At 52.2% G+C, this 17,772-nt stretch overlaps 1 protein-coding gene across 1 annotated transcript; it reads left to right on the top strand.

The window, feature by feature from the left end:
- Positions 1 to 525: 525 nt before the first annotated feature.
- Positions 526 to 17,744, top strand: zfr2 (zinc finger RNA binding protein 2). Its single transcript, XM_067229515.1, has 19 exons — positions 526 to 585; positions 2,836 to 3,091; positions 3,545 to 3,659; positions 4,413 to 4,646; positions 6,372 to 6,682; positions 6,990 to 7,178; positions 7,440 to 7,707; positions 7,855 to 8,006; positions 8,354 to 8,473; positions 9,101 to 9,246; positions 9,505 to 9,631; positions 9,895 to 10,115; positions 10,288 to 10,456; positions 11,268 to 11,448; positions 13,438 to 13,526; positions 13,664 to 13,759; positions 13,925 to 14,036; positions 14,118 to 14,215; positions 15,451 to 17,744. Exons 1-19 carry the CDS (start codon positions 533 to 535, stop codon positions 15,625 to 15,627), a joined length of 3,114 nt encoding a protein of 1,037 aa, XP_067085616.1. The 5' UTR covers positions 526 to 532; the 3' UTR covers positions 15,628 to 17,744.
- Positions 17,745 to 17,772: the final 28 nt, after the last annotated feature.

Here is a 17,772-nt window from a genome sequence, read left to right as displayed (position 1 = left end):
ACTCTCTCTCTCTAGCATACCACACACATACAACCGTTCCCCTCCAATCACATCACTCTCATCCATTTCTCACCACACGTTATGCTCCACCCATCTATCCTGCCCTCTTTTTCTCCCCCTCTCCCTATGTTCTGCCCAGCTGCAGAAAAGAACTTCCCCTTCGAAGGCGACTCAGACCGGGAAGCGGCTCCAGCTGTCACCCGCCAACACGATGGACACAGTAACATGTTTTGTGTGAATCACTTGCCTGGTCCATCAAATATCACTGTGTTGAAAACTCCACAGATCTGCAGGGTAGTTCCCCATATATAGCCGAGTGATACAAGTCACCATTTGGATATAACTATTCTCAAATGTAGGCCTACTCATAAAATAAATACATTCAGTATCTTGTCTAACATTGGACAAGGGTTTTTGGATGAGGACACCAGCTCCTCCAGAGTTAATACCTAAGCGTGCGTGCAAGTGGTGGATGGCGGACACGTGACAGCCAGTGGCTCTCGCTTGCTCCGTCAGTACCGGAGATGGCAAGATGGCTGCAAGCAACTATTATGGCTTTACACATGGAGCCGGTCCACAGTACAGGTAAATCTGGTGATGCCAGTCAGTAGTTATGAACTTAGCCGTTATGTATCATCCCCGCTTTCATGCATGTTTTTTTTATGCTGTTCTGGCGCACCGTTACTGGTGCCATGGTGTAGTTTGGCCTTAGTGAAATGGCTTGCTAGCTAGCTTAGCTTGGCAGGCACAGGGTCCTAGGTAGGCAGGTCAGTTGCTACGCACTTGGCGTGGAAAACACCCATTAAACTATCATGTTCATTAGGAAAGCATTTATACTTGCCAACCTTTTGTATTGTCACAGCAATTACATGGAAGAAAACGATTGGTAAACATAAATCGCTCCCTTGCTTGCCAGCTAGCTAGTTTGTTTCAGGTTTTAAGTGTCAGTCAAGCGAATGTAAGTTTAAACATGTTCGGACACTTCAGGGCGATTCGAAATATGATCGTTGATTCAGTTTAATAGATATCCAGCCATCTGGTTCAGTGTCAAAAAATGTCACTGAATCGGATTCATCATTCCCGTGCTGCATACTGTCAGTGTCATATGAACGGTCAATTCAGAGTCAGAAGCCTTGAACAGTGTTTAACAACCATGGATGTAAACGCGTAGTTTATATTCGGTCTAGGAAGTTGCTGGCACACATGTTTACAAACCACATTTGTTCTGCCTATATACTGTCTGGGTTTAAAAGAGTCCTTGTTTATTTTGACCGTTGCAAGTCTGGGCTGGTGAATGAATCTTCTACTCGCATTGGCGTAGTCGTCTTTGCCAGTGTAGGTTTGCATGGTTATGACCGTGGTTTTGCACTGTTATTATACCCAGCCAAGAGATACTAGTAGCTCTTGAACATTTAACAAAGTTTTACTTTATAGAACAGGTCAATTCCACACTGTCAACATATTGCCTGGTCACACAAGATGTCCTGTGTAGTATGTATTGTAGATATATTGGAGGTAATGTTCATTCTAGACTCATTTAGTGAAAGGTCCATAAATCAGATTTAAATGACATCTGGATTCCTTACTTTTCCTGTCTCTTATCTCCTGTTGATTTTTGCAGTGACATTGTAAGCCACCATATTTAATGTCCAACCTAGGCTGTAAAAAATTAAAAGTCTACACCAAGGGCTGATAATGGACTATAAACTGACCTTAAGTTTATCCAGTCTCCTCCTCCTGTTGTGCCCAAGACAGCGGTTATCCAGCTTGCAAACCTGTGTGACTATGGATGCTGACTAAGGAGATGTACGATGCGTGTGCGTGCACATACGTGTGTGACTGCAACTGTCCGTTTTGCATCTCGAGGAATGCTTATGATGTGCTCGTCGATTTGCACGGTCATCATCCCTCTGCTAATATTGCATCGGCCATGTTCTGCAGGAAAAAAGGTTTTATCCAGTGCCAGTCGGCTGGCATTTAGACCTCATGATGATTATTTAGGAAACTCAATTTTGATTTGGTTCAACAGTCCCAGGGACTGAGAAGTGAACCTGATCAAAACAGATGCATTTGGGCTTGATGTCAGTCGGTTCATATTCAACTCATATTTCAAAGATGTTATTTATATGCAGACCTTGGTAGGGTTGTTAAGGATATTCCCTCCATTCAGTGGCTTAGCAATATCCCATAGGATGCTACGAGCTGTGTATACTGTGTGGGTGTGTAGGACAGGACAGGGCAGGTCTGTAGGGAAGTCTTGTAAGAGGGCCATGAGTGACGATCATGATGCATTATAGATGTGGCGGGTTCGCTGGTTCGTTGTGTCACTCATCGGATTCTTCTCAATTTCTCGGTCTCTCCTTTTCTCTGTCTTTTTTTCCCCTTCGGCCTCTTGATTTTCCTCTTATTCTCCCTCTGTCCCTGCTTCTTGCCCCTCTCCTCCCTTCTCCTCTCCTCCCGTCTCTTCTCCTCCCCTCCTCTCCCCTCTCCTCTCCTCTCCTCCCTTCTCCTCTCCTCCCTTCTCTTCTCCTCCCCTCCTCTCCCCTCTCCTCCCTTCTCCTCCCCTCCCCTCTCCTCTCTTCTCTTCTCTTCTCTTCTCCTCCCCTCTCTTCTCTTCTCCTCCCCTCTCTTCTCCTCTCCCCTCTCCTCCCCTCTCCTCTCTTCTCCTCCCCTCCTCCCCTCCCCTCTCCTCTCCTCCTCTCCCTTCTCCTCCCCTCTCCCTTCTCCTCCCCTCTCCCCCCCTCTCCCCTCCTCCCCCACCTCTCCCCTCCTCTCCCCTCCCCCCCCCTCTCCCCTCCTCCCCCCCTCTCCCCTCCTCTCCCCTCCCCCCTCCAGCACCCAGCCTCCCCCAGCCTACTCCCACCCGTCCTCTGCCAGCTACAGCGTTCAGCCAGCCCAGGCCGTGGCCCACGCCGTGACCGCCTCCTACGCCCCGGCTCCCGCCCAGGCCGCGCGCCCCGTGGCCACCGCCCCCTACCCCGCCGCCTACCAGGCCCACCCGGCCCCCCCGGACTACGGGTACCGGCAACCGGAGCCCCCCGCGCCCCAGCCCACCACCACCCCCCAGACCTTCCAGGTCTACACCGAGGCGGTCAGTACCGCCCCACCCCCGTACACACTGTTACACTCTACCATGAACTAGTGTGCTATAATACAGTTGTCCTTAACTAACCCCCCCCCCCCCCCACACACACACACACACTGTCAACCGAGTGTGAACACATGCCCTTAGACACCCCCCCCCCCCCCCCTTCGAGTTTGTTGCATCTAATGTGTCATTGTTCTCCAATGTGCTGTTCCTTTCCGTCACGCAGCAGCAGTTATAAGCGCAACAAAAATATTTATTCACAAGCATGTGTGTCTTGTTAGTTCAAGTCATATCTTGGCACATTCACATCAACTTCCTAGCTCACTCACATAGTAGGAATGGTTGAGTAAACAGGCTTTTCTATAATAAAGCCTTTGTTACTTATCATTTGCACTGTTGCATCAGTTGGCTGGCACTGCTGTTAGACACCAACCCCTCCTTCCTCCTCTCCTCCAGGAGAACTACAGTTATGGCCGCCCGGCCGTCACCAGCTATGAGCCCAAGCAGCAGTACTACCAGACCAGCATCGCTCCAGCACAACGGACCCCCACAGAGACCTACTACCAGACAGGTAGACCCCCAACACACACACACACACACATACTGTACACAGGACCTTCAATGCTGCTGTCAGACAGGTAGACTTCCACCATGCTCGCACACACACACACACACACACAGGAACTCCAGTGCTGCTGAGGGACAGATAACATCCATGAGCAGATCCTTGGTTGTTTTAATATACATATAGCATATCCTAACCGGTTTGAATGCAGTACATTGGCATTCTGTGTGTCTACATGTCACTGTGACACCTACCCTTTGGGCATGTCAATAAATGTGACATTATAAGCAACATTGTATTTGGGGGATGCAACGTTATGTAAGGTTGTGCATAATAGAGTCATATTAAAGATGACTGATCTTTCCCTAGTCTTGACAGGCCATCTGGAATGTTTACCTGCTGTGACCAGACAGTGTCGTTTTACTGTTGTTAATCGTGACAATGAATCTGTCCGGTGTCTAAAAGCTGGTGCGAGAAGTAATGGGATATCCTCGCTCCTTATGCCAACTGCCCTCTCATCTGTGTGTGTGTGTGTGTGTGTGTGTGTACACCCTGGTTGATGTGTGTGTACTCTTGTGTTTTGCTGTGCATGCATGCCACCAAATGTCTCTGTGTCCCTCCCCCTCCCCCTCTCCCCCTCTCCCTCTCTCTCCCCCTCCCCCTCTCCCTCTCCCCCTCCCTCTCTCTATCTCTCTCCCCCTCCCTCTCTCCCTCTCTCTCTATCTATCTCTCTCCCTCTCTCTCTCTCTCTCTCTCCAGTGGGTGTGAAGAGTGTATACAGCCCAGTCAGCAGCTCCGTGTACAGCCAGCCCCCCGGGCCCCCGCCCCAGAGACAGGTGACGGCCCTGAAGCCCCTGGCCCCCTCCGGCGCCGTCTCCACCAGCTACAACATCTACCCGGCCGCCTCCACCAGCGTCCAGCAGCCCCCCACCCCCATCTCCTCCTACGCCCCCTGCTCCTCCTTCAGCTCCGCCGCCGCCACCTCCTACTCCGGTACGGCGCAGGGAGAGGTGGGCGGGTGTGCGCGCGTTTATGGGGGTATGCGTGCGTGGGATTGAGTGTGTGTGTGTGTGGGGGCGGGAGGAGGAGGGAATCATGGCGGATGACAGAAGGAGAAAGACAGACAGTGGGGGGGGGGGGGGGGGGGAGTCAAGGAGAGAGTGGGGAAAGGAAGAAAAGGGCAAGGGAAGGAGAACGACAGGTGGAGAAACGGAGAGAGAGGGGTGAAGGAGAGAACGGGCCAGAGACGGGAGGAGGCGTGACCCACATTGACCCGCTGTGCCCGTCTCCGCCCCGCGGGAGGACGCGGCGTGACAGGTGCGAGGAAAGCGGCCGTGGCTTCCCCTGGCGGGCGGCCAGCGCTGCCCAAACTGCTGACACCTGTCCAGTCCACTCACACGTCCCCAAGTGCACGGGGGGGGGGGCGAAAGATTAAGAGCTGAGACATAACCAGGGGAGAGAGAATATGAGGCAGGGAGAAAGTGGAAGGGAAAGAGAGAGTGGGAGAGGAGGTCAAATTACATTTACATGACAATGATTTCATTTAGCATGATTTTATCCGAAGCAGCGTACATATACAGTAGGTAGGGCATATGCGGCAGAAAATCAAGGGTCAAAAGTCGCAATTGTCGAACAGTATTCTAGTAGTCAGTCAAGGAACGTTCTGTATTTAACAAGGCACAGTGCAGAGTAACCCTATCTCAGCTACCAGGCACGGGGCTACAGGCACAGTCATCAAACATCAATAACCTCCCCGCAACAGTCATGCAAAGGGCATTGATTTTACATTTAGTCATTTAGCAGACGCTCTTATCCAGAGCGACTTACAGTAAGTACAGGGACATTCCCCCGAGGCAAGTAGGGTGAAGTGCCTTGCCCAAGGACACAACGTCAGTTGGCATGACCGGGAATCGAACTGGCAACCTTCGGATTACTAGCCCGATTCCCTCACCGCTCAGCCACCTGACTCCCTATTTTGCTGGACAATACCATCGAACAATTTCACCGGCGCTGTCTGTGAGACGGTGGTACAGCAGAATCTCCAAAAAATAACATGCAAAGTAAAGACTAATTCCCCAGGTAGCAAAGATATAATTTAGTGCTGCTGTCAGGGCCCTTAGGCCCAGAGAAAAGTATTTAGTCCAGGTGAAACTTGAAGAGGGCGTACTGAGGCCTCGTCAGTATGACTGGAGTGACGGAGGGGTAAGGAGTTGAGCGGGGAGAACATTCCACCTCTGTGGAGAACCGAACGAGGTTCTCCACAGATGGGGGGGGGGGGGGAGGGTCAGATGGCTGAGCGGTTAGGGAATTGGGCTATTAATCAGGAGATTGCCGGTTCGATTCCCGGACGGGAAATGACGTTGTGTCCTTAAGCAAGGCACTTCACCCTACTTGCCTTGTGGCGGAATGTCCCTGTACTTACTGTAAATCGCTCTGGATTAGCTAAATGTAAGCTAAATGACTAAATGTAAGTACCTCATTCTGGGAGTTTGAGGAACCCTCTTTCTCTGTGCCGGGGTCACGAGACGGCCCGATCAAATTCGGATGATGCGCCCCAAAACGAGAGAAAGAGACAAGGAGAGAGGCGCAGGAACGGAGAGCTAGCCAGGCAGTTTCTCCTCCCTCTCTCTCTCGACGCTCTAGTCCAAGGCTCGAGGGTGGAGCGTATTCCTGAGAGAACACGTTCTCACCCGTGCGTGACCTCCCCCCTCCCCGCAGGCATCAGCTACTCCACGTACGACACCAGCGGCTACACGTCCACCCCCTCCTACTACCAGCCGGCCCAGCTGCCTCCCCCGCAGCCCCAGCCCCCCCCGCAGCAGCCCCAGCCCCCGCTGCAGCCGCCGCCCAAGCAGCTCACCAGCTCCTCCTGGAGCACGGCGGGCAGCAACATGGTCACCGCCCCGGCCGTCAACTGCTACAAGAAGCCCATGTTCCACCAGAGCAAGCTGCAGAAGCCCAAGGGGCCGCCCAAGCAGCCGCAGCTGCACTACTGCGACATCTGCAAGATCAGCTGCGCCGGGCCGCAGGTGACGCACCTCCACGCTGTCCGCCCGATTCCATTTGTGGATCTCGTCGGAAAGGCTAATTGTTATATTGATTGGTTGGTTTGTTAGATTGGTTGGTTTGTTAATTTGATTGGTTGGTTTATTAGTGTGATTGATTGGTTGTTTATTTGTTTGTTAGGATTGTTGACTGATTGGTTTATTAGTGTAATTGATTGGTTGATTGATTGGTTGTTTATTTGTTTGTTAGGATTGTTGACTGATTGGTTTATTAGTGTAATTGATTGGTTGATTGATTAATTGGTTCGTTACCCCCCCCCCCCCCCCCCAGACTTACCGGGAGCACCTGGAGGGCCAGAAGCACAAGAAGAAGGAGGCGGCTCTCAAGTCCGGGGGCGTGGCCGGGGGCGGCTCGGGGCCGCGGGGCGTCCAGACCCAGCTCCGCTGCGAGCTCTGCGACGTCTCCTGCACCGGCGTGGACGCCTACGCCGCCCACATCAGAGGGGCCAAGCACCAGAAGGTCACTGGGAGGGCAGGGGGGCGCTGGGGTGTGGATTATGACTTTGTAAACTTCCAGAACATTAATGTTAATTTCTGTCTCTTCTTTTCCCTCCCTCCCTCCCTCCCTCCCTCCCTCCCTCCCTCCCTCCCTCCCTCCCTCCCTCCCTCCCTCCCTCCCTCCCTCCCTCCCTCCCTCCCTCCCTCCCTCCCTCCCTCCCTCCCTCCCTCCCTCCCTCCCTCCCTCCCTCCCTCCCTCCCCTCCCCTCCCTCCCCCTCCCAGGTAGTGAAGCTCCACACCAAGCTCGGCAAGCCCATCCCTTCCACTGAGCCCGTCTTGGTCAACTCTGCTCCAGTTTACACGACGTCCACCGCAGGGAAGACCACCACCACCCCATCCCCTGCCCCGGCCTCCACCCCGGCCCCGGCACCGCCCCCCGCGCCAGCCTCTGCCGCCAACACAGCACCACCCAAACCTACCGTGGTGAACACCCTCACCAGGACTCCAGCACCCCCCAAGAAGACAATCCCGCCCAAGATCACCCCCGTTGGTACGACGCTCCTGACCTTTGACCTCCCCCCCCCCCCCCCCTCCGGTTCCCCCGCTTGACTAAACTAACCCTCGAGCGATGACGACAAATGACCGTTGCTAACCCCATGTCTGGATGTCTGTCCCCCCCCCCCCCTCTCCCCCCCAGTCACCAAGCCCGTCGCCCCCCCAGCTGCCAGGGTTGAGGAGACCAAACCCCCCGCCCGTCAGAAGGCGGAGCCCCTGAGTGACGAGGAGGACGGGGAGGGTGCAGGGGGCCCGGGGGACGTCCAGCCCGTGGGACACGACTACGTGGAGGAGGTGGGGGGGGGCAGGAAGTACTGCCACACAGGAAGTAGACTGGGATGGGACGGGGGGGGGGAGGGGGACGTGTTAGACTGGGACACAGGAAGTTGATGACAAGGCAGGAGTGGGACTTACTGGCAGCTGGTTCAGTTTATTTGTTGTCATCAGTTATTGCTATTATTTGTAGTTTTGCATTTCCTACATAGATTGTAGACGGAGATGAATCCTTAACAACTGGTCATGTGACCTGCATTATGTGTGGGAGCCGCCAACGGTGTCTTCACAGAGGGAGCTTTGTCGTGTTCCTCCGATAACGGGGTTTCTCGAGCTCAATGCCAGGGGCTGTGTGTCCTGCGCCTCAGGTCCGGAACGACGACGGCAAGGTGGTCCGCTTCCACTGTAAACTGTGCGAGTGCAGCTTCAACGACCCCAACGCCAAGGACATGCACCTGAAAGGCCGCAGACACCGGCTGCAATACAAGGTGGAGTAACTCCCACGATAGCCTCGTCCAGTCACTGCTTGACTCATACCACCAGGTGGCGCACTGACACACGGAAGCATGTTCGTTAGTCTAAACTTCTGAGGAGAGGTTCCAGATTGTGGCTGAGCACGCAGTCATTGACTGTTATCGATCCTTTTTTTCCCCATATTGCCAAAGTTTCTCTTTCTCCTTTGATCCTCCCTCTATAAGGGCTAGGTTTGGCTTAGCGGTCAGAGCATTTCCCTGCTGATCAAGCAGTTCATATCCCCCTAAGTACGTCTGTACCTTTGGATAAAAGTGTCTGCTGAACAAACATGATTCCATCCCTTCTTTCTCTCCCGCCTCCTCCTCTCCGTCTCCCTCTTCCTCGTCCTATCCCCTTCTTCTTTTCCTCTCCCTCTCCCTCTTTCTCTCTCCATCTTCCTCTCCCTTCTTCCTCCCTCTCGCTCCCTCGTTCTCCCTCCCTCCTCCTCCTCTTCCTCTCCCTTCTCACTTTCCCTCTCCCTCCTGTCCCTCTCTCCCCCCCTCTCTCTCCCCCTCTCTCTCCCCCTCCTGTCCCTCTCTCTCCCTCTCTCTCTCTCTCTCCCTCCTGTCCCTCTCTCTCCCTCTCCCCCTCCCTGCGAGCAGAAGAAGGTGAACCCGGAGCTCCCGGTGGAGATCAAGCCCAGTAACCGGGCCCGGAAGCTGCAGGAGGGCAAGCTGAGGAAGCAGAAGCAGAAGGCCGTGCTGAAGAGGCAGAGGGACGACGAGCAGCGCTGGCACATGGAGATGAGGTCCCCGCGCTCCGCCACTGTCCCCTCCTCCTCCTCCCCCTCCTCCCCCCCCCCCCCCACGTCTTATTAGCTGCCCTTGTGTTTGCAAACACACGCCAACCGTTTTCCCGCGCGTCCCTTTCGCGCGTCTGCGCTGGTCGGGAGTTTAGCGACGTGCCCTTCGTGGAGGCGCAGCTCACGGGCAGTTGTTTCCCCGGGGTCTGCTCTCCCGTGGTGTTCATCGAGAGCGTGCGTGCGTGTGTGCGTGTGTGTGTGTAGGCGCTACGAGGAGGACATGTACTGGAGGAGGATGGAGGAGGAGCAGGTGTACTGGGGGGAGCAGAGGCGGAGGATGGCCCCCCCTCCCCTGATGAGCCGCCCAGGCATGCCGGTGCCCCCCCTGTTGGTAGGGACCATCATTACGGTTGAGGGGGGGGGGGGGTCGCATGTAGCTATTCAATTCTATTCTATGCTCCCCTCCCTTCCTCTCCTGTGTGTGTTCGACTTAACTGCTCTCTGCTCCACCCGAGCCTCTACTGTCTTCTCCAGTGTACTGTGCCGAACGTTACTTTACTCGACTATCGTCGATTGCCCTGTACGGTACTGTTCTCGACTCTAAAGGATCCCCCCCTCCCCTCTCTCTCCCCCCCCCCCCCCCCCCTCCCCCAGCCGGTGCGTCGCCCCGACTCCCCCGACGACCGGCACATTATGGCCAAGCACTCCACCATCTACCCGGTGGAGGAGGAGCTGCAGGCGGTGCAGAGGATCGTGTCTCACTCGGAGCGAGCCCTCAAGCTGGTGTCGGACTCCCTGCTGGAGAAGGAGGCTCCGCCGGCCTCCAGCCCGGCCGCCGCCCCCCCCGCCGCCGCCGAGGAGGGGGAGGAGAAGGGGTGAGAGCGTCGCCGACAGGCCCCGCGGCCGCGAAAACAAGTCTGTTTAAGAGCCGGTTGGAGGAACTGAACCATCAACAACCCCCTCTCTATTTCACCCCCACCCTCTCTGCTGCCCCTCTCTCCGTACCCTCTCTCCCACCTCCCCCCTTCTTCCCTCCCCCATCTCCAGGGCCGAGTCCCCGCCCCGCCTGCTGAAGGGGGTGATGAGGGTGGGCATCCTGGCCAAGGGCCTGCTGCTCCACGGAGACCGCAGCGTGGAGCTCATCCTGCTGGCCGCCAAGAAGCCCACGGTGTCCCTGCTGCACAGCATCGCCAGGCAGCTGCCCAAGGAGCTGTCGGTAAGAGCCCGCTCCCCTCCGCCACAGCCCGGACCGCCGCGGCAGGGCCTCAGCCAGGGCGGGGCTTTCAGACGCGTCCGAAGGCATTCCTTCTCGTTCTGTGGAAAATGGAACGACATCCACATGATGTCGAGGTTGACTAATATTGACGGGGGATTTTGAACACGACAAAATAAGTGTGTTTTGAGGAACTGTGTGGCCAGGGTGTGACAGAACAGTGACACGGTTCTTATTTGGTAAGTAGGTTTATTACCACATAGATCGACAGGGCTGTGGAGAGAAAAAGAAGGGGAAGTCCAATAAAAGAAAAAAAATGTCATGTCTTTCACCACAGTCTTAAATTGAATCTATCATTATGTATTGTATTTATATAATCTTTTACTTTTTATATATATTTATAATCAGTTATTCAGTAGTGACAAGCCTCCCAGCTGTCCAGAAAAGGCAGTTAAAGGAGTATAACTTCCTGGAAAGGCATGACAAAGCATTCATGACTTGATGAACACACGCATAGTCGTGAACAGAAACAACAAGTTTCTTTAACGGGGCCACAAACACTGTTTGGAGTGAGATTTCCGTCATGGGTCTCGCCTCCTCCTCAACGAGCTGATTCTGAGACCCACGCACCCCGTGGTCGACTTGCGAAAGACAGAGATCGACGGGGCGGGGAGTCGACGACGCAAGGCAGCTGGAGGATTCGGAATAAAACAGTCTTTCATCGTCTGCCCCCCACGTCTCCTCACGCCGTTTGAATGAACGCAAGCCCCCCCCCCCCCGTGGTGTGTAACCCGCCTGTCCTTCTAACCGGCAGAACCTCGCTGAGGACCAGTACGAGGTGCAGGCCCAGCCCGACAAGGCCACCATCGTGATCTGTTCCAGCAAGGAGCCCAAAATGCAGGTGACCGTCTCCCTCACCTCCCCGCTGATGAGGGAGGAGGCCGTACCCGAGGAGGAGGCGCGGGCCGCGCCCGCTCAGCCCTCGGCGGGGAAAGGTTAGAGAAGCCTCAGCTTTGGGTCCAGACTCTTACCAGCCGTGTCACCGTGTTGTCACAACCCCCCCCTCCACCCCCCCCCCCCCCACACACACACACACACACCTCTCCCTCCTCCCCCCAGGGCCTCAACCTGCACCCCCCACACACACACGCACACACACTTACACTTCCTACAGTTAAACAAAAAAAGTGAAGTGGGTCTTTAACCGAACCAAACTGTAACCAAGCCCATCTTAAGACATTTCCACCCCCCTAAGTCCTGGAAATAACACAGCATCAGTTTACCAGGTCAATCGCTAAATGTTTTAGACATTTATTGGCAGTTACTGTGATAGTAGTCTCCTTCTCTCCTCCTCCGTGTTCATCTTTGTTGTGTCTGATATGGGGATGTAAAGCCGGGCTCTCCGACCTTTCTGGGCCTCCAGGGTGTGACTGTGTCGCGTAGACACACACCCCAGTTTCTTTTTTTCAAATTGAAACCATGACGACCATAACTCCTAAAGCGGTGTTCGGGTAATGCCCAGGGATGGGAGAACGCGGACTTCTTTGACCATTTAAAAAGTGTTCACACTGGGACATAGACATTTCTGGCAGTGTCGTTGGGCAGTTTGTAGGCAGTATCCATGTCTACTATCATTTGATTGGCTGTTAACGGCCAATCGGTCCATCGACCTCGCAGCTCTCATCCCTGTTAACAGATATGGCATTATCACTAGTGGCAAGGTGTTGAAGTGTACCGCTATCCCCACGAAATGGTCTCCATTATCGAGCTTGGCTTGGCTGGAATCAATTTGTTCATAATACTGTCGCCCCTACCTCGGTGAAAGCCAGGGCGCTGTATTAAATGACCATTGGGAGATGCTGAACACTGCTTCACCTCAGAGACCCTCCAGTGATCAGTCTTTACTGTGGGTCTGGGCCGATAACAAGGGCAACTTTGTATTGTTTTCTTGGTTGCAGATATTTGGACCTGTTTGCGTTTTGCTTGGGTTTGTTGGTCAGAGTCCCTGTGTCAGCAGACCTTAGCAAACAAACACACACACACACACACACACACACACAGGAGTGGGTTCATGTGTGTCCTCTCATGCACCTCTATGGTTGTGGTTCAGTGTCCGAGTTCCGACACCACCTAGACCAGACTGCCTAGGTTTGTTCTGTGGGGAACGCTCGTGTTGACGCGGCAACAGCCAGCGGCGGTGCATGACGGCTTGGAAAGCACCTTGACATGTGCGAAAGTCCCTTTTAACACCGTAGATTTCCCACGACTGATTAGAAAATGAAAGTGTACAGGACGTTCCTGTAGATTCATAAGGTGACTTTTGTCAGTCTGTATTAGGGCTGTCAAAATTGCTCAAAAATGACGTTTGAATATTCCCTTTCAAAAAACACATATATTCGCATATATTCGAATTTCTGGTTGCCCATTAGGCACGTTAATAACAGGAAAAATTAATACAACGAGATACAACTACTTGTATACTGTAGGTAGGCCTAATTTATTTAAGTTTAAGCATATTTAACAACATATTACCTACACAAAAAGAAGTAAATTAACTAATGGCCAAGACTGCAGACCTTGGCCTCTCGCTCGCACACACGCACTCTCTCTTTCTCTCTCCCGCACCGTCAAATTCGAATATTAATTTTCACATTCTAATTTCAGTTTTTAACCACTATTCGAATATAGAATATTCGTTGACAGCCCTAGTCTGTATACGGAAGTGAAAAGGGGGTTTATGGTAGATCGATCATCCGTTGGAGGATGGTTTTAGATCATCTTTGGAGCGTCTCCTATTCGAGATGATCTTAGATGTTTGCTGCTCTTTCATCCGGATTGGACCAGATCTTCAATCTTGATTCTTTGGCGATCCAGATCTGAGATCTTCATTGATGGACATCTGGATCTCGGGTGAATGACTGCAGCAGCAAGCCATGAGTCAGTGTGTTTTGATGTGTGTGTATGCGTGTCTTCTCCTTCCCTAGGTGTGTGTGAGAAGGATCCTCCTGATGTGCTGAACAAGAGGAGGTGTCTGGAGTACCTCGCTGCCCTCCGTCACGCCAAATGGTTCCAGGTGAGGTTCACTCTTATCCACCCGTACCACCTGACAGGCCTCTGGCGTACACAAAGACCAACCGTAAGCTCCGGCTCTGTTTATTTGTGTTGGATATTATATTATTGTTTAGCTCTGTTGTAATTGTGTGTGTGCAGGCCCGTGCCAACGGTCTTCAGTCGTGTGTGATCATCATCCGAGTGTTGAGGGACCTGTGCCAACGAGTGCCAACTTGGGGCAAGATGCCAGGCTGGGTGAGGTTCTCCGTCTGTCGGTCGGTTTCTCCGTCCATCCGTCTATCCATCCACGCACTCGTTCATCCATTCACCGTCCAACCACTCGTCCATCCATCTACTCCTACCCCTCCGTCCATCCATCCATGTATTCGTAACCTTTAACCCGTGTGTGTGTGTGTCCAGGCCATGGAGCTGCTGGTGGAGAAGGCCATCAGCAGTGCTACAGGTCCTCTCAGCCCTGGAGAGGCCATGCGTCGAGTCCTGGAGTGCATCGCCACGGGCATCCTACTGCCAGGTGAGGCCGGCAAATATCCTGCTTGTGTGTGTGTGTGTGTGTGTGTGCTGTCGAGTCATCACGGTCTCTGTCTCTGAGCAGATGGGCCTGGTCTGCTGGACCCGTGTGAGAAGGACCAAACCGACGCCCTGGAGACCCTGACCAAACAAGCCCGAGAAGACATCACAGCCAGCGCACAGGTAGCCACACACACACACACACACTCTCACCCATTGCATTTACGGTAATTTTCGGACTATAAGGCGCACCTGAATATAAGCCGCAGCAGCTAAAGTGAATGATGTGTACATATATAAGCCGCACTGGACTATAAGCCGCAGGTGTTTTAATGTTTAATTACCATATGTAAGGGTTTGTGCACAGAGGGGATTGTCGGGAAAGAGATGGTTGCTTGAGGAAGCTCCCATTTATTAACATTTCAACCAACAAGTTGCATATTTGCATAACGTTTACAAGTGTTACCATTTAGTGCAGTAGTAGCTACAGAACATATACTGTGCTGTGTAAACTGTACTGTATCACATAGCGTTTCAGACACAAACTTTTCAACTTTCAAACTTAAACGGTGCGCTCCCAGCGCAGATACCGGCAGTGATCTACAGCAGTGGTTTTCAACCAGTGGTCCTTGAGGGAGTGCTAGGGGTTCCCCAGCAAAATTAGTTAATAGCGTCACAATCATTTAACCACTTAACTTTGGCTATTTTTTAAAAACCTTGAAAAAGTGTGCACATCTTTGAATATTTCTATTTTTTTTAAGCGAAAATTTACTGATTTCTTTGCTTCTGGGGGTCCCTGGCACAAAATATTTTCAATTGGGGGTCTGCGGCCAAATGTGTATCAATTTAGGGGTCCTACGTTTGTTTTACATAATGAGGGTTTGTGCATGAAAACTTCCTTTGCACAAACTGTCTCGCTCTCGTAATGTCTGTCTGTCTTGCTCTCGTTCTGTCTCTCGTACCACTCTTGGTTCCACTTTTACCGCGCTTACCTGTCCCACTCTTTTCCGGCCTCCAGCTTTTCCTGCTGGAGCCCGCCGCTTAAAGGTGGGGGGCGCGGACCGGCCATAGAGCCCATAGAGTTAAAGTTGGTGGACTGTAACCTTTAAAATCCATAGATTTAGAAGGTCCCCTAGTGGCCATTAGCTGTAAAAATCCATAGATTAGCTGCACCGTTATATAAACCGCAGGGTGGGAAAAAAGGCGCGGCTTATTGTCTGAAAATTACGGTAAGTGTAGATCTACAGGTTCAGATAGTATGTTAATGAATGTGGCTTTGCATAAATAGCATCCGCAACGTCAATTCATTAACATACTCTCTAAGTATGGTAAATACTGCCATACCGCACTCAAACTACGCAAGCATTCAACTCACCGGTCGTCTCCCCCCCCCCCCACCCCCTGTCTTCTGCTCCCAGCATGCATTGCGTCTGCTGGCGTTCCGCCAGATCCACAAGGTCCTGGGGATGGAGTCCCTGCCCGCGTCCAAGGCCAGCGCCCGCAACCGCAAGCGCCGCCGGGACGGCAGCGACGCCGGCGAAGGGGAGGGCGAGGGCAAGAAGGACAAGAAAGAGGAGAGCGCCGAGGACGCTTGAGTCCCCCCCGCTGGCCGCGAGCTGGTACTGCAGGTAGAGGGCCCGCTCCCAATCTCCCAACAACAACGACAACAAACAAACGGAACCCTCCTTCCTGCCTTGTAGAAGTCACTGATCTGACGTGGGTTGGGATGGGTTTGAGTCGCGCTGGGGGACGCACGCCTTCACCCCGTCCAGTCAGGTTAGATCAGAGATCTAGGTTCAAGGAGAGGAGAGGAGGAAGGGGGAGGTCACGTGATCAGAGACTTGTCTCTGGAGCGACGGGAATGTCCCTCGACGCAGGGTCGCTCTCAGATAGGCCCAGGCCCGACTTAAAGAGGCCCCCCGGTCGGGCGACGGGGAGAATCTCCACGGACACATTTCCTAATCTAGGACTAGGCTTTATCTGTGTCAGGGCAAACCACACCCCTTTCATTTTCCGAATATTGTATTTCAAAGGAATATAACTGACCTAGCCATCACGTGTCCGTGCCTCCTTAACGAGGTGGAGTGGTGGAGTATAGGATGCTAAACTGTTAACTGTGACTCTGTACTGTACTTGACTGTACTGTAAATGTTCATCAAAGCGTGTCCCGGCAGTTTCCGTTCCCAGTTTTTCAACACAGCCGACGATTGCTTCATTTCTTTCCAGAATACTTCAAACACAAGGTACTGAACCCCGTTGTCTCTGTCCAGAGGTGTGTGTTTGTGCGTGGGGGGGGGGTGCCGCTAAGTCACGTTAGCTTCCACGCACATACAACCCTTTACCTGACCACTGACCTTTGACCCCACCCCACCCCCACCCGTGCCCCTAGTTTGCGACCCCCTTACCCTTGCTCAGAGCCCCCTCACCAGTCACTGTTACTACCCTTGTCTTCGATATACTGTCCGATGTCTTACATACTGTGGATGCCTCTGTTGTAATCAGAAGAAAAAGCACTTTCTGGCTCCCCTTCCCCAGGTTTCCATGCTGGAAGGAAGCAGTTTGGTGTCTGTTCACCTCTCCCCAGCACAGCCCAATCCCAGTGTGTCATCTTACCAGCGCGGGGAGGGTGTGGGGGGGGGGGGGGGTTACTAACATGGGAGCATGTATATTCAGAACAGTAGGATAAGGGAGGTGTGGAGTTCGAGCCTCTTGTCTTGCACAAAGGCTTTAGACTGAACTAAAACAGGGGCAATTTTAATGTAACTTTTCCGGAAAGCTTACTGTCAATTGTGCCTCTACTACAGGCTGTTACTAATAGATGAGTGCTTTGAATGAAGTATTTGTGTGGGTGTTTGGACAGCTGAACCATGACTTGAAAGATGATTCACACACACACACGAAAACACACACACACACTCTCTCTCCAACATCTTGCATTTTTCCGACACTTGTAAAGTAAATGTTTTGCACCACGAAAAAACACTTTTAGGAGGCTTTTAAAGGTTACCGTGCGGTAGCTTTGAGGAGATGCTGTACGCGTTCATGAAAAGAGAGGACTTGCTTATGTTGCACAGTCTAGCATGCACGGAGAATGAAGCACTTACAAGATGACAATGATTTTACTTATATGCAGCCATATTTGTTCATTTGCCTCTTAACCTTTTATTTCTGAAAAGTGGTGTGTGTGTATGTATGTGTGTGTGTGTGAGAGAGAGAGAGGGTGTGTGTGTGAGAAAGAGAGAGAGAGAGTGTGTGTGAGAGAGAACTGGTGTAGAATAATGTACATCTACTGATTAGATCAAAGGTGAACAGGTATTTGACTCCTTGTGTCTGCTCTGTGTAATAGAGTTCATATCCTTATGTCTGAAAGATCCTAGAAGGGAACATTTAATTAATAGTTACTGTATCAAAATATCTTAGATATCCACCAATATGTTTGTTGAAGAACTGGGGGAAATGCACAAAAAGATGTGCAGTAGTTCTTTGGGTGTTTTTATTTTTATTTGTAAACAAGCTTGTTCTTTAAACATAGATTTTCACTTATGAAAAACATTTTCTCCCGTGTTCGTTTTTATTTGTTCAGTTTCACTTTGAGAGGATGTTTGCAATCACCTTTGTATTGTTAAAAAGGAGCGTGAACGTTGCTGTCATATAATTCGAATGTCTTTGTAGTGCTGCCTAAAATAAATAATAAACAATTGAAAACCCTTCATTTTGTGCTATCGTATTACGTAACCAAG

Source organism: Osmerus mordax, chromosome 26 (assembly GCF_038355195.1).
Source record: "Osmerus mordax isolate fOsmMor3 chromosome 26, fOsmMor3.pri, whole genome shotgun sequence".
NCBI classification, from domain to species: Eukaryota; Metazoa; Chordata; class Actinopteri; order Osmeriformes; family Osmeridae; genus Osmerus; species Osmerus mordax.
This window is presented reverse-complemented; position numbering and strand designations above follow the sequence as displayed.